Below are 16655 nucleotides of genomic sequence, written 5' to 3'. Positions count from 1 at the left end.
AAAAAAAAAAACATTCCAAACTTCTCCTGTATTGTTTCAAACGAGTGACAACTCGCCGACGTGCGCTAACACGGAGGCTGCCAGGCCAGTGTTGGATTCCTGAACTGTGCTTTATTTACGTTCTGGGTACCACCACGTTGACAGACGAGACATTTTCAAACCCCTGAGAAGTGTGGGTAATTGCCAGCAAGGGGCTGGCTAATGGGAGAGAAGAGGATAATTATTAAGGGGGGGGGGGGGGGGGCTTATTGGGAACGAGCTGCCAATGAACCGCCAGCGTTACGAGATGGAGGCAGTGGCGCGTATGGTATGTGCTGTATGAGGCTAAATAAGAAGTTGGAAGAGCAGAATTTGTTGGGTCAGAATGTGCTGGCATGAAATCGGGTCCCACGGATGTTTATGGCGTGTTTTTATTTTTTTTTCCTTGCTCGTTTGTCAGCTGATGATGTGATGGTGTCTGGGATTCTGGAGATGAATTATACCCTGTGCCTCCATGTTTAATGTTTTCACTCTCAACACTTCCACCCCGTTAAACCATAAACGACCTCCCAATCCAGACTGTTGAGCATCGAGTTTCAAAATTAAAAAACTGTCGTGGTACGCCGTCGTTTTTATAGTAAAGCGAGTAATGTTGAAGGATGGGGTCATAAATGCTCAACCTAAATCTAATGTGGGTGTGGTTTTTCTCAAGAGGGCACCATTTTAGAGCTGAAAGACAAATGTGTTATGATAACTTTCTCCTGTAGTCACTTTTATTAAATAAACAGCAGCTGTGGAGACCAAAGTGAGACACATGTTTTTTAATTAAAATGATTAAAAACTACATTATCCGCAAACTTTACAAGCACTCAATATGGAAGCATAAACGATGCCAATACATACATAGATGAGATTCTTAAATTAACATATCAGTTTCAGATGTACATGCTTTGAGCTTAAAGGGAAATGAAAGGAGCAAGATGAATGAACATGATGGTATATGTAAAGGAAAAGGGGCATCTAGTGAAAAGAAAACCATTGAGGAAAACGTAACATTGTGCTCTTTTAATCCAACAGCAATGAAATACAAATCACTCGTACATTTTTGGCGTCCTAGTTTTGCATAAAGAATGATATCGGAGATCAATCAAGATGCCAAACCTCTTTCCCATCATCCTGACAGTATTACAGGCAGTTGTGAAGATCTTTGGTTTTTTTCTTTTTAAGGAACCACACAAGTATTACCAAGTAAACATGTGGTTTCTCTAGCTGCATGATTGTTGCCCGTAATAAAGAAAGGTCCTCTTCTGTATAAAGACTCCAGAGGAGAGAGCAGGGAAACATGCTGTTCCTCTAAAGGGAGATACGAAGACATTGTTACCGATTGTTTAAAAAGAAAGAGGAATAAGGCAGAAAGTCTTCATGTGAGATCTACAAAACACCTTGCATAACTTTTTTTTTTTTTATACCTGAGCTGCAAATACAAGCCTTTTTAGATCACTATTCACTTTGAAATTGAATCTCACTTTCGTAGCAAATAAATCTCTCCCAGTCATGGACAGACACTACACCCCTTCCCCCCCGTGTAGAAGCGCTTTCTAGTAGATATGAGACACCTGATAGCTGCTGTAAATGCCTTCACACAGCTCGTACCCAGCAGATCTGTGCAGGCGTGTGAATTATTGGCAGAGGCATGAGCCCCTGGCACCGCTGATCAGTAAATTAGACCAGAAAAGAGAGAATCAGGGCCATAAAGGCCTCAAAGCGCTCACTGATTTTACAGAACAAAGGGACCTGTGCACAACAAGGGAAGTTTTTTTCTTTTTCTTTTTGCATAACTGCCCTTGGTGCTGGTAAGAAGATACCACTCTGACCCCCCCCCCCTCCTCCTCCTATCCCTTCATCCTCACACTCGTCCTCCTCCAGGGATAGAAGGATCACATGTGTAACTGCAGGGGAAAGGCCCTCCGGACAGGGGGAATGTGCACACACACACACACACACACACCTGTGGTGCCGGAATATGTGTGTGTGTGTGTGTGTGTGTGTGTCTAATCGTGACATCATTAATTACTTGGCGATGGATTTGTTCAAAGGACACTTAAAGTGTGTTCGGTAGATCAAGTGAAGGATTATTATAGTTAGGCAGAGTTTCAGATATTTGTAAATATATAACCAAATAAAATGAAAATTCAAACATAGTGCAAAAATTAAGCGAATGGCTTATTTAGCGCAGGAAGGCAATTAGGAAACTGTTTAAAGGATTTCGGCTCTAGATACACCATCTCACTAACAGAATCTGTTGGGCGTGGTTCATAATGAATAAAGGTTTTTAGTGCATCAAAGCTACATTGGAAGACAAAATAATTACATTAAAGTTTTTTTTTTATAATTTAGTAGCAATATATTACACAAATTCCAAATTTATACTTAACAAAATAAGGCGTATGTATGCATGTATGTATGTGTACATATTTATATATATATATATATATATATATATATCTATATATATATATATATAAAAAGGAAAGGTAGAGAGAAATGCTTAAGGATTTTGGGTATATACGCATATTTCCTCACAATTTGGCTCAAATAAATATCAAAAGTAAACCGTGTCAATCCAGTTAAAAAATACCAGACTATAACTTTTTTTCAGAAAAGGGCTTGGATAAGAAATGTAAGGGAAAAAGTAAAAGAGTAGACAACAACAGGACTGAAATATTCCTGCAGAAAAAAAAAGATAATTAATACCCCTCTGTGTTAGTCTTTTACATTCCTCAAAATATCAGCCATTGTCCTGTTGAAACTCGATGCACCGATAACACAGCAGAGGAGAATTCATTTCTTAAACATGTGAGTCCTGACAGATCAAAATGACTCTTCTCATGCGGCTATTGTGTTGAAAACATCCACTGCACACCGCAGCACCGAAGGCTAATGTGTCCGTTTGGATAATAAAGGGAGCACATGAAACAGCCCTGGATGTTTTCCCAAGTGACACGATATTCAACTCTTACAGAAATTAAAGCTTAAAAGGGGCCAATTGCTACAGCAGTGCAGCCATGCCTCGCAAAGGATGTCTGAGCCACTCGGGCGGGGGGGGGAGTAAACATCGGACCGCTCTTCTCCTTCCGACCAAGTGAGTTGGATCAGTCTGAACAGTCCGTGGGATGAATGTCTGCTGTGGTTTTCCAGTTCATCATCAGCTGTTCCTGATCATACCGCCATTGTCTTTTGTTCGTTTTGTCTTGTACCAGTTTACTTCAGACAAATGATCCTGAACTGTTACTATGGCTTCTCTGGTTTTACCCTCACGTCTATTTACAGTTTCAGCTGAACATCTTCTCAACTTCTATGGCTTTTATTGTCCTTTTTCTTCTTTTTTTTTTAAGAGTACATGTTTTAGCACAGTGCAGGAGTTTACTCAAAATGTACAAAATACATGGAAGTCTGGAGAGATTTGGTAAAAGTCTTTAAAGCGAGTGCCGAAGAAATAAAAGACAAACATGCAGCATTTCTATATTTTTTTTTTTGCTTCTTTTTTTTTGGGCTTTCAGTGTTCATGTTTTTTTGTTCATCATCCTCTTTTACATTTCCTCCCTCACCTCTCCTGCACCCTCTGATTGTCTAGCCGTCTGTCAGTCAGTAAGGCCTCCAGACGGACTCATCCAAGCGGCCCGAGGCGCTCATGGCAGTGGGGGAGTTGCTGTGGCTGCCGTCGGCCTCCACGCCCTCGCTGTGGTTGTTCAGGCCCGGGTTCATCAGGCTGTTGGTCCCTCCGGCGCCCGCGGCCCCCGAGCAGGACAGCAGGCGGGTGGGGGAGCGCTCTCCCCCGGTGTTCCCCGGCGCCACCATGGAGAACTGGTAGGATCCGGAGCCCGTGCCGTAATACAGGTAGGAGTTGGACTGGAAGTTCTGGCTTTGGTTGTTTGCGTAGGGTGGCGGCAGATAGTATCTAGAGGAGGCTGACATGCTGAGGCCGCTGATGCCGGTGCTGGAGGTGTTGGTGGAGTAGGGGAAGGCCCCCGGGTAGTTTATGCGGGGGTCTGAGAAGCGGGGGTCTGAGAAGCGGGGGTCAGTCAGCGGCGACAGAGACGGGAAGGTGGTCCTCTGGTTGAAGAGGTCTGTAGACCCTGTTGGCAGAAAGAAGGAAACAAAAGGTTAGAAAGAGTCAACTGATATTCAGCCATGAATGAAAACTGCTGCTGTGATTATGAAACAAGGGGCTCAGAGATATCTCAATTTCTATTATTTTTTTTTTTTTAAAGCCCCCCCCTCCAGAACAGCAAATCACTCCAAAACCCCCAAGTCCGAGCTCGGATTCCCTGCGATACGTCTGTTCATGGAAATGTTTGCTCAAAGTAATGAACTGAGACATTTCTTTGCTTAATAACAGTCATCAAGCACTGACAGCACATCATCCCACAGCCCCGTACACAAGTCTGATATGAACGGCCCCCCTCGCCACGTCCCTCCAACCTCTCCTTCAAAAGGAGAGCAACGCACGTTATTTTGTCTCTCTCGCAGCAATGAAAAGAGGCATTGTCGGGGCTGTGGGGTGTTTTGTATAAACTCCGATGGCTTGTTGCTCTGATGTCATCTCATAAATCATAGTTGGAGGCAGACGGTCACAATCGAAGACAGTCGTGGAGACGTGGAGACGAGGAGATGGAAAAAGGGAAAAAAGCAAAGGAATAGATGCAAAGAGGAAAAAAAACAAAAACCGAGAGTGTGTTTCTATGTGAATATACTCGAAGCTAATGGGTATCACAGTCCAAGACCTGTCAGAGTTAACTGCTAAGTGTAATCTCACAGGTAACAGAGCACTGTGAACCCAGCTGTTCGTACTTCAATTTCACTGCACACTTACTGATTTACTGAGCTTACAAAGGGGGGAAAAAGAGAAATTGCTCGAGGGTTTGACTTGGCAGTTTGCTTCTCTAAAATGTTGGGCCTTTGCTGTCACCAACTTAGTTCCTTAACTTATCACTTATATGAAAACATTCACAGTGTATCAGTTTCTGCAATGTTTCTACTTCCACTAATTGCTCTACATTATTATAATCACTCAGTGGTGTGAAAAAGTCAGACATGTCGTGTCTTCGTACTCGTGACACTCAAGATAAGGTGAGCTGGCCAACGGCCAGGCCGAAACACTTTTGTTCTTTAAACGCCCTCGACCTGGTTGTACAATGACGAGGCAGAGTTCCTCATACCTGATGTCAGCACACACCTGCTGCTTGTAACCACACACACACACACACACACACACCTCTGTCCGTGGTCTCATTCGTTTGTCCGCGTGTAGCATTCATGGGTCCAATGCGGCCACATGACTGCAAAGTGTAAAATGTGGATTTGGATGGCAGAGAAAAGAGAGCTTGTATTTGTGAAAAAAATGCAAGCGCTTGCACGCTATAGCCCTGAGGGGGGAGAATGCCAAACTTGCGTGCCACAGTCTCGTTGAAATGTCTTTTCCCTATGTCTGGAGAACTGGGTCCATTTTCAGCTGAAACCTGTTCCTTTGCAATTTCCATGGCCCATGCTATTATTTTTTTTTGCAACAGCACACTTCTGCCGTTGAATTTCCTCTTATTTTTGGGATGAGGGAGTTTGGTGGTGGGGGGGCTGTTTCTTTTTCCAGAGTCTACCAGGCACCGGAGTCGGGCTCCGTATCTGATTTCACGCGAGGAAAATCCGAGCCTTCAGCTGCTGTTGATTCGGGTGAAGTGGAGTCGGCCCACTAATTCCTACCGGACTCCCTTGCTCGTTCTCTCTCTCTCTGTCTCTCTGTCCCTTCATCTCTCTCTCTCTCTCTCTCTCTCTGTCTGTGCTAAATTTAGGCTTCAGGGTGAAGCTGGGGGAGGGCGGACGTGTGGCGCAGGGACTTTGATGGCTCTGGCTGCTGCGGCCCACCCCGCTCACCATCTCCATTTAATTCGAGCCAGTGGAAACGTGTCGGCTAAACTGCGGTGGGCATTGACTACTGTGTTCTGTCAGGGGAAACTGGACTGGACACTTATCACAACACCTTAATGGGCTTGTACAGAAACAAGCAGTTGGCTCTGCGCCAGGAGGAGCCTGCTACCACCTTAAAACTCTCTCCAGCACAGTAGCTCCCTCTGGAGGCGAGGGCTGAACAAACTGTTTTGTAATTGAGAAGCAGAGTTTTTGCCGTCTGCTTTTTCTCTCCCTTTAACCATGTTGCATACCTCACTGCATCCCCACCCTCCCCCCACCCAGTATAAGTACAGGCCTCGCTGTTGTGGCTGTGGTAACGGTGGTGTATCTTTGGCAGAGAGGGGTCTTCCTAACTGAGCCTGGTAGTAGCTGCCTGTAACCTCTGCGGCCCGAAACCACACATGATCTCCATTAGGCTCATCTGAAACGTGTTGACTAAATTGCAGGGACAGGAGAGGGGATGGACCCCAGAGGGCTAGCTGGCACAGTCTGCTGTCTGTGATGTTCCCAGTCTACGTAGCGGGTAGCTGGGAATTGGGGCTTTTATAGAGAACATAGTGTTCCAGTGCTCCTTTTCCTCCTCGAGCTCTCGAGCACAGCGCCCCGCTCTTATTTTAATTCTGCAACGCCAAGGGTGGAGTCGTCCTCCTCCTTTCTGCTCAGCTCAAGAAGTCCACTAGTCCACAGTCAAGCGTGCAACCCAGATACGACTGGAGGTTTGCCTCATTTGCGTACGGGGAGAAACTGATTTTGGTTGTTAACATAAGGGCAAGTTTGAGGCGGTCATGTCTGTGTACGTAATGGTGCGCGGAGTTATGTGTGTTTGTGTGTCTGTGTGTGCACGCGTGTCCGCATGTGGTGGACTTGGCGATGGGGAGATGCAAATACAGGCGCTCACCTGTGAAATGTTTACTCAGGCTTGATGCAAACTGTGACGGCCAGCGCCGAGGGAATGGTGTCTCAGGCAAATAAGTGGAGGGGGAGGAAACGAGAGTGAGCCCGTCCGGCTACGCACACTGCGCGCCGAGATTGTTTTCCTCATATCATCGGCAAAGAAGCGCGGCAGCTCCTCTTTCCGAACTGGTTTGGGTGGTTTCGAACGCTGCATGCCATGAGGATGAGCAATTATTGTTGATAACAGGGTGATGGTGACGAGGCAACTCGATGCAAAGGTAGAGCTGCAGCGCGGGCCAAATAATAGGAGACCCAAATGAACACAAATGATCTCCAGGTGTTTATTTAAGCACCAAGGCTTTGGGGCTGGAGCATCATGTCGAATGCAAATGATAATCACCTCTGTACTGTGGCACCATGGTCGACAGCCCCAAAGCCTCATCCATGTGCGGCACCTCATCATGTGAGCACAGAGGATTTTGCATGTCGCCGACTTGTGACATGCAATACAAGCAAGGGTAAAGGAAGTTTGTGATTACAAAAAAGAAACCTGAGATTTTCCTAATGCGTCGTCAAACAAGGCGGCGTGATGATTAATATGTTTGTTTGTTAAGTAAATTCTGTTCTATGAGAGATATGATACTTCCTCGTAAAGCCGCTGACGCAATGTGTGTTTTGCTGACCCCGGACTGTGTGTACTGTTATTGTAAGGATAAAGGCATTTGAATACAAGTAGCATCATCATTCATTACACTTTCTTACATCTCCGTCATGTTTTCTTTAGGTCCCGGCATTTCCAGTTTTAGGCTGCAATGCCTCCACTATTTACTGTCCATGGCGGTCGATCACATTTTTTCACACCATCATGAGCGTTTTGCTCCGCAGTGAACCTCTCGCTAGAAAATGCCTCGCACAAGCAGTAACACATGTAAATATGTTATTCCTGTGTCTCAATACTCTGCTTCAGGCGTCATGTTATTTTTTTGCTGAACGGCAGAAAAGAGAACAAGCTCACTGAGCTGAATCCAAAAGTTTTTAAAAAAATTCTTTTCTACTGTATGTGTGTGTCTGTGTCCTCAGTGCAGTGTGAGCGGATGACTCAGCACGTCTAGTGTGGCGTGGTGGTTTCCAGGATAGGGGACAGACTGAGGGGGCTGTTAGACAGCAGCAAGGGTCCAAATCGCCAAGAAACAAATGAAAGAAAGACGGAGTGGGAGAGAAGGAAGACGAAGGCAGGGTGGTGGCGTTTTAGGAATGTTCTTGGGTGTAGTAGGGCCCTACAGGCGAAACAGACTCGAAAGTTGTCACACCAAATGGCACACCCTGTGTTATGCCAGTCTTTCCCGCTTGTCCTCTTCAAGCATTGTATGTTTTAATTTGAAAGGCCGGCGGAATGTCTAATTAGAAGAGATTAGTTTTGGAAGTCTTCAGTTTATTCTTCAAGTGTACCATTTTGAAAGGTGTGAAGACTTTGGCAGTCCACAGAGCCTCAATTATCTCCTCTGTATTTTTCGAGCCTGTTTGTGCGCACTTGGTATTTAAGGGCCATTGCTTGCTAGTGACCGCACCCCTCGACGCTGCTCTTTGATTGGGCCGCGCGTGATGATTATGTCTCGGCAGCTAACAAGCACCCTTCCAAACAACTTTCTCATCGACACACACACACACACACACACTCGCACACATGCAATTCACATTCGATTTGCAGTCAAATTGGGACAGCTGAGCTTTACTCAAAGAAATAGGTAAAAGAGAGGCTTGAAAGAGTTGCCAAAAAGCATAGTTACACAGACGCCTGTGGCATAGTAAAACAGTCAGGAAGAAGGGCATTGCGGTGTCTCACCTGGCCATGGTCTCAGGTCCTCTTCCACCTTGCATGTCTTCAGAGCGGGGGCATCCATTTGCTCCTGCCACAGGGCTGGTGTAACAGACAATATGAACAATAGGTGAGCACTAGGATCTGCTTATTAGGAATAAGTCAGTGGAGTCTGTGCAGGAATGCAAAATCTTTTTTTTTTTTTTGTGGAACTCAGAGAAAATGTGCTGGTTGTATAAGTGCACAGGGTGAGGAAGTCACTGCCTGCACCATAGAAATCTCAAGCACAGTCCAAAAACATCTCCCCATGACAGACTTGTCAAAACTGTCTTGACATCTGGCGGTTTGGAGATGTGTCTTCCTGTCACAGGTCGGCCTCTGCTGACTGAGCAGCGAGGACTGGGAAAGAGGAGGGGCGGGGTTTTTTTTCTCACCCAAGTGAGACCCGGCCTGGAAAAACATGCCTGGTGGGTGCATGGGAGATATTTTTGGGTCTTTCAAGGCGAGACACCGGAGGGGCCCAGCGGAGACCTGTGAAGCGCAGGACACTCGCTAGCCTGTCCAGCTGAGCTGTCAGGAAGCGAAGGAGGGTCGTGGACCCGCTGGCCCAGCGCGTGGGACCCTGCTTCACACTCCACGGCAACACCGCAGGAGGGCTGAACACAAACGGGGGCTGTTTGCTCTCGGGTCTGAGACGGTGCAGTTGTTACGCGACTGCTAGCACGGAGCTCTGTGGACGCGGGGCAGTCTCAGTCTGCAAGCCTCTCCGAACACTGTTACAGATTGTTCCAAACTTTTTTTTCCTCAAATGCATATCAATGTTTAAGACAAAAACCTGCATATTATAGAAACCATTTTTAACCCGTGGAGCTCTGCTTTTTAACGACCGCAGCAGGCAGCCATGTGGTATCGCTATGACTCTATGCCGTTTGCTGTTGAGATACCGCAATATAGTAAACTCCTAACCTCCTGTAGTGGCAATTAAGGTGGAGAAGGATGCCAGAAGCACAGAGGAGGGGGGGGGGTGTAGCGCTGGGCTGTTCACCTATAGCCGCACTGGGCTCGGCATGTGTAAGATCTGTGCTTCCCCTGGAGCTCCTCCACTTCCTCTGCAAAGACCCAAATCAGCACTCAGTCACCGAGAGGTCCCGCACTATACCTCACAATGGCAAATTCTTACACATAAATGGCCTTATTCAGAGAGGCTTGCAAGCAGCTGGTGCGATTCGCTCAAGAAAATAAACACTGCCTTCAAATATTTTGATTGGCCAGCAGACAACGTCAATACCAGAGGCACAGATTACCCCTGTTAATAAGAGGGCCCCCCTGGGCGGAGCCGAGGAGGTGGGGGCGGCGCGTGGGCAGAAGCGGCGACTGCGTCACTAATAAGCAGCTTTGGGTTGGTGCCAGCCATAGTTCTTTTTTTTTTTGCACTTTACAGATGCACTGGTTTTTGAAGTGCATGTGTAGATGAAAGGCCTGGCTGAGAGGACGTTTGAGCCAAGATGGCGTCCATCCTCGTGACTCCGGATCCAGCAACGCCTCTGAGACATGTAAAGCGCCTGCCGTAATGAAGCGTGTCATTGAGACACAGTGAATGCCGGTCCTTGTGCTGGCTTCCTGTTTCGCTTAGGCCTTAGGCGTCGCAACGGGGAGAGAATGTGAGAGAGCAGGCAGGACAGAAAGAAAGACGCCAGCGAAGGGAAGGAGGGAGAAAGGGAGCGTGTTAGAGAGGGGAGGAACACGGCCTTGGCTCAGCTATGTGGGACATTTGATATGTCTTTTGGGCCCTCACTTATAACGTGAGCAAAAACAAACACATGGGGCTGAAAAATCCTATGTTCTCTTTGAGAGCTCGTCGTCCTCCCACCCTTCCCCTCTCCACAGACTCAATAGAGACTGTTCATGGCACACATGTAGTTTCTGTAATTGCTGAAATGTAAAACTCAGCCGGACTCTGATGTGAAATTATAACTTACACAAACGGTTGAGTCTGGTAAAAAACAACTTGCTCTCACTTCTCTTTTTCTTTCTTTTTTTTCACTAAGGAGGCGGCTTCAAAAGATTTTATTTTTTTTTTGTCGAAGAACAAAAACATTTTCAGTTTGAATTATTCATCTCGGGGTCACAAAAAGAGAGTAACCACAAGTGAAGCTTTCAGGCACCATAACAAATAAACTCCGCGGCAGCCATTGACATATTATGTAAATAGTGGAGTGCAGAAGTAAAACAGAGTGTCTAAAGGACCGGTCCAGATTCCTGCTCCTTTTGGTTGTATTGGCCTCAGAGGGCGAGCTTCCTGCTCGGGTTTGGCAGAAATCAGCATGAAACCCAACTAGCGTGACGGCTCTACTCTAAAGTCCACACCACAGCTACCTGACGGTGCTAATTTCCTGTCTCGCGCTTGCTTCTAATTGGCTGATCATGTCATTCTGGATGTGTGAATTAGTGTGTGCCTCTCGGCCGCGGCGGTAGCAGAGTGCCGCCTCGAACCTGGGGGGGCCGGCCGGCTTGTTTATGTGGTGTAAACAGTGTGGTCGCTGCGGACGAGGCGGGAGGGGCACTGCTGCATTGGGCCGGTCCTCCATCAAACAGGACTTTCTCAAGTTAAGTCCAGTCCAGAGGCCGCGGCCTGAACATACTGGACAACAGGGCCAGAGCACAGCTGCGGCAGATGTGTGCCAGTGGAGCAAGGAGGAAGCCAGAGGTACTAACATTTGTGGAAGTGTCATAAATAAAAAAGTTTTGCTTCTTTAGAATAGGACTTTAAAAAAAAAATTAAATGAATTATTTCTGCAAGGTACTACTGACGTTTTTTAATAACACCACCACATGGGTCACACATTCAAACAGAGCGGCGCACACACACACACACACATTTGGGCCCTCATCAAAGCATCGAGCACTTGACTTGATGGCGGAACGTTATGCTAGTATCTGATACTCGTCTTCAGAGAGGAACACACAGGTGTTGGAACAAATAACATGTTAAATGATACCACCTCAAAAGTGCCAGGACTTTTTCTTTTTTTCTTTGGATGATTAAATTGATACTTTATCCCCCCCCCCCTCACCGTTAAAACACATTTAAGTTAAAGGAGCCGCCTTCGTCTGGGCTGTCTGTTAGAGGCTGTGCCAGGGGCTTGTTGAGTTTTGTCTGCATTTAAAATGGAACGAGGTAAAACTGGAATCCGTTCTCCACTTTGAAGAAAATCTAATTTTCTACCATCGGTTTGCTTGGAAAGAACTGTGTATTATAAACGCAATGTCACAGTTAGAAGTTAAAGGACAAACTCCACTCTGTACGAGAGCAAGAAGAAAATAAACTGCCACCCACAAACACATAGTATACACATGTACCTCACTTGAGGTTTTGAAAACCAGAATAACAATTTAGTACTTGATTGTCGGTGTCAGATTTGCTTTACTGCACTAGTTGAACCGTGCATTGTCAACCACACACACACACACACACTCCCTCCACCCCTCGCTGAGAATCATTCCACATGTCTAGCAGGCTTACCTGTGGCCACAGGAGAACAAAAACAAGCAGCGAATGCAGCGTCTGCCAGCGTGCAGGATTCCTGTCACTGCATGCACTGTAATGAGCTCTTAATTACCCTGTCTGTCTGGGGCACCAGCGGAGAAACTTGCAACACTAGCACACTATTGTGTATGTGTGTGTTTTTGTGTGTTTTCAATGTGCCTATGGTGCAATGGAGATTTAAGAATCCAGGGTAGCATTGAGCAGATGTCTGGAGACGCGTCATGTTGACAAGAAAACTGAGACAGTATTTCATTGCTCAGACAACAATATGAAGCAAGGAGGCTTTAGGAGGAGATGACACTGTATTCTTTTTTTTCTTTTAGCTTTCTTCAAGGGGAGAAATACAAGTTTCCAGCCCCCGGATAATGGAAAACATCTTTTGTAACATCGAGGCGGGAATCCGTGTAATTATAACATGTTGATGGGCGATCTGTCACCCAGCAATTCCCAAACAAACAGGCCCCGGGATTTAAAGTATCTGCAAAATACAACAGCGCCTGGCAGGGCTGCCAAAAGCAGAGATGTGTGTGCTGTTGATATGTAAACACCTCCCTGTGTCTCTGAACGGGATTTATTACAACAAGTCTATTTATGTTTGAGCTTCGCTTGTAATGCTGTGGTGTTGTTGCCTGCTCGCGATTCCTACGCATACGGGAGCGACATATATATACGCTTCCAGCCCGCCGCTCAGACGCTCCAGCGGATAGATGAGGTGGGAGGGAGAAGGGCCTGCTGCTCTGTTATTTAATTATTTTTTACCGCTCCTGCCCTGCGGTATGCCGTCATGATGGTAATGCCACAGATTAAGGTGTGTGGTTTTTACAGCCCTTCCCCTCGTCTGTCTCACACACTCCTTGTAGATGGCCTCCAGTCACTCCAGTCAGTGGCAGCTGTAACGTCAAGCTCAAGGCCTTATACCGTCTCTGACAGCTCTAATGTTATGTTAAAGTGTTGTGTCTGCTCATGGTGTATGTACTGTACGTGTGTGTGTGTGTGTGTGTGTGTGTGTGTGTGTGTGTGTGTGTGTGTGTTGCAACATTGCAGCCCTTTGAAGCCTGTGACGCTCTAATTCTTGGCCTAATCCCGTGTGAGGCAGACGAGAGCAGAGCAAAGAGCTCCTCTTCGTCTGCTGTCTGGACCAAGTCTGTACACCTCTCCCTGCCGATCGGAGCTAACCCCCCCCCGCATTCAAGTCAACACTCAGAAACTTAAATCTCCCTGTATAAGCCTAGCTGCAGGGGGCTTTTTATTGGCAGACAACCTACAGAGCTCACGCCAAACTCAAACCCATCAGAAAATTATCATCACAGTGGCTGTATTGTGTTGAAGCGCCGCAGTGTTTATTTTCAGCACAAGTAGTCATTGGGGTTTCTAAAATGGCTGAGATGTTCTCTCCTCGGTACAGGCAGTGCGAGGGAACGAAATCAATATCATCGGTCAGTAAGGATGAGGGGGGGGGGGGGCAAAATATCCTTTGTTTTCGGCAGTCAGCAGTCATACTGGTGACTCAGCGCTGGCTAAGCTGAGCACAAGGCCAAACACTGGTGAATGGCTGCGACACACGCTGATAGAGGTCCACCCACACACGCCCAGAGCTCCCAAACAAGCCCCCCCGTACACAGCAACATGCTGATACAAAGGTAATGAGATTCATTAGCTAGCATGAGAACTAGAGAGTGGGTAGGAGAGGATGGCACAGAGTGTGTGTGTGTGTGTGTGTGTGTGTGTGTGTGTGTGTGTGTGTGTGTTTAGTCTGTATCCTGTTAAAGAGGCTCTGACATATGACGGCGAGTGAACACTCATCCTCACTCCAAGCATCACCCACACAGCTCTCTACACACACACACACACACACACACGCATAAAACAAACCCCCTGCCCTTCATCGCACCATCTCAGTCTGGGTCTCAGCCCCCCCCTCCCCCACCCCCACACATTCGACCAGTCTGAGAGTGACGTGATTGCCAAGGTAGCGGGCGGCTGTTAAATTCCTAAGGCTGTAGCGCGCGGTGTGCGGAGGCCAGCTCCAGCACCGAGGCTAAGCTCGGTTGGCAGCACCCGCCATGCCACCTGGCCACAGACTCAACCCTGCACGCTGTGGGGCCCGGACCCACCAACGCAGGGCATCCGGGGACAAAACTGACACGAGCTTCCCCTCGGACGGCCAACACACATAACAGCCCCCAGATATGTGGAGCAGAACTCAAAAGCCCAGCGTGGCGGAAACACACACGAAGCGCTCTTGGCTCAGTTTACTGCTGGGTGAACTCCACACACTGTACTGTGTTGATGTTTAACAGATTGGTGTTATGGATTACTTACCCTCTGGCCAAATAAAACCAAATATGTTTGTTTTATTGAAGGAGTGATTTACTTCTAAGTAATGGCGGTTAATGTGCGCGTACTTTACAGTGCAGCGGGGGATGTTGGTTGGTTGTGGTTGTATGCATTAGTGGTCCTCACCTTGTGTGGTGCATATGGGGCGGGGATTATTGTTCACCGGGCCTATCCGCATAGACCGCTGGTAGCGCTCGATCTCTGACAGCCTGTCCGAGAACTGCATCTTCTGGGGGTCTTCTATCTTCACTCTGTGCCCTGAAACAGCGACATGAGGAGGACGGGTAAGAGAGAAATCAAGGACTTGCCAATTTACCACCTACACAACCAGGAAAATGGCACAAGATGGCACTTTATATTTCCAGCGTTTGTACAAAAATAGCAAAAACAATAACAAGAGTCCTATTGGAAAACCTTTCCCTCTTCCAAATTTCTTGACGAAGCCGGGCAGTTTCTAATGTTCTGGCAAAAAAAAACTTCTCTTCGCGTGTCTAAACTGTAATCAGTGTAAAATCAACTTGGACCATGACATTCCATCAATATCCTCCGCCGTATAATTCACAAACACTCGCACAGGATGAAATTATATAAGGGAGGGGAAGAGACACTGTCACCATGTTTTCAGCTTGCAAACACAAAAATATTATTAGAATGTTAGCAGACCTTGACATACATCGACTAGACTCTAAGTGTTACTCAAACTGCACCTGCTGCCGCGTCATCCGCAGATAACAATAGTGTAAGTGGTTGAAAATAATTTGTGCGAGAGAAGGCTGTTTCCCCTGAACCTGAAGTCAAGGAAATAATGAACTACGAATTGTGACATTAGGCCCTTCTATGAACTGCTGAAGCTTAGTGATCTTATCTTGCCACCTTTAAAAAAAAAAACCAAGAAAGAAGTGAGTAGATTTGCCCCCAATAACCATCCCTCTCTCGCTCTCACACCCACACAAACATTCAGATCTGACTGACACAGCACTTAGTCAGAAGGAACCACCCAGACGAGGCTACCAGACCATATAGTCATCAGTCTTAAACATAACGGATAAAGAAAGAGACAGCTTTTGTAGCTGTGTGTGTGTGTGTGTGTGTGCAGGATGTGAGAATAAGTGAGGCATATCTGCTGCATCTCTTTTTATCCAGACCACGGAAAACTAACCAACACACTTAGTGCCCTTATCACTTTGATGTCCCGTTCAGGGAGATGGTAAGAAGAAAAAAACCTCTGTACATGCCTTTTATGTACACACACGTACGCAGACATGTACAAATACACATGTTCACACACACACGCACGCACACACACACATGTGCTGTACATGTGAACACACGTTAAATGTCAGACGTGAGTCCGGATGAGGGCTATGCCTCTAATGGGAGGAAGAGATTTTAATGTAACTATCAATGCACCAAAACTGTGTGTGAACCATGTATACATTCTGTGGTTTTCTTCCTGGCATCTCTACAGAGTAGCCTAATGTGAAGTAATGGCTGGATTTGAATATTTTATCACTATATAAAGGGGGCAATGCAGACGGGCCAATATGGATTTTGCCCGTCCTTTCTCTCCACTGACCCATGGGCAATATATCTTCCCTCGGAGGCTGACCCATGGGTAAAGTTTCCTCTCGTTTACCGCTCTGTCCATTTGTTTGTGCCCACCGCCTCCCCTCCGTCCTCTCTTTACGAACTGTATAGAAATATCTGGAATTGACAGCCCCCAATACACACGCACACAGATGCACAAAAGGGTACGCGGCCGCGCATTGATGCACAGACACAATGTCTGAACAGCAGGCAGTTACTGAATACAAAACCCCTCCTGTCCAAAGCCAAAGGGCAGCACAGAATGCTACTATTTATTTCATTCACACCCACTGATCAACAAATCCCTTGTACTTTATGTGTGTGTGTGTGTGTGTGTGTGTGTGTGTGTGTGTGTGTGTGTGAGTGTGAGTGTGTGACAGAGAGAGAAAGAAATATGTCAGAGTGGAGACGGCAATGCTGTTGCTGCTCTCCAGTTGTTTGTTTTGCTGAGCATTAAGGACGTTGGAAGCCAAAGGAAAGGACGGTGTGTGTGTGTGTGTGTGTGTGTGTGTGTGTGTGTGTGTGTGTGTG

The 16655-nt window shown here is 46.6% G+C and overlaps 1 protein-coding gene across 6 annotated transcripts in view; it reads right to left on the bottom strand.

Moving 5' to 3' along the window:
- Nucleotides 1-3365: 3365 nt before the first annotated feature.
- runx3 (RUNX family transcription factor 3) overlaps nt 3366-16655 on the bottom strand; it is a 45398-nt gene continuing 32108 nt past the window's right edge. For 2 of the 6 annotated variants that reach the window (XM_031847010.1, XM_031847011.1), the window contains one exon: nt 3366-4115. In XM_031847010.1, the coding sequence (XP_031702870.1) occupies nt 3625-4115 (491 nt within the window). In that variant the 3' untranslated portion in view covers nt 3366-3624. Of the gene's footprint in view, nt 4116-8680; nt 8798-12253; nt 12263-14663; nt 14796-16655 lie in introns of all 6 variants that reach the window. The other 4 variants (XM_031847012.1, XM_031847006.1, XM_031847008.1 and 1 more) reach the window with 4 other exon arrangements.

The sequence above is a fragment of the Anarrhichthys ocellatus genome, unplaced genomic scaffold (assembly GCF_004355925.1).
Source record: "Anarrhichthys ocellatus isolate YVR2014 unplaced genomic scaffold, GSC_Weel_1.0 scaffold7, whole genome shotgun sequence".
Classification (NCBI taxonomy): domain Eukaryota; kingdom Metazoa; phylum Chordata; class Actinopteri; order Perciformes; family Anarhichadidae; genus Anarrhichthys; species Anarrhichthys ocellatus.
This window is presented reverse-complemented; position numbering and strand designations above follow the sequence as displayed.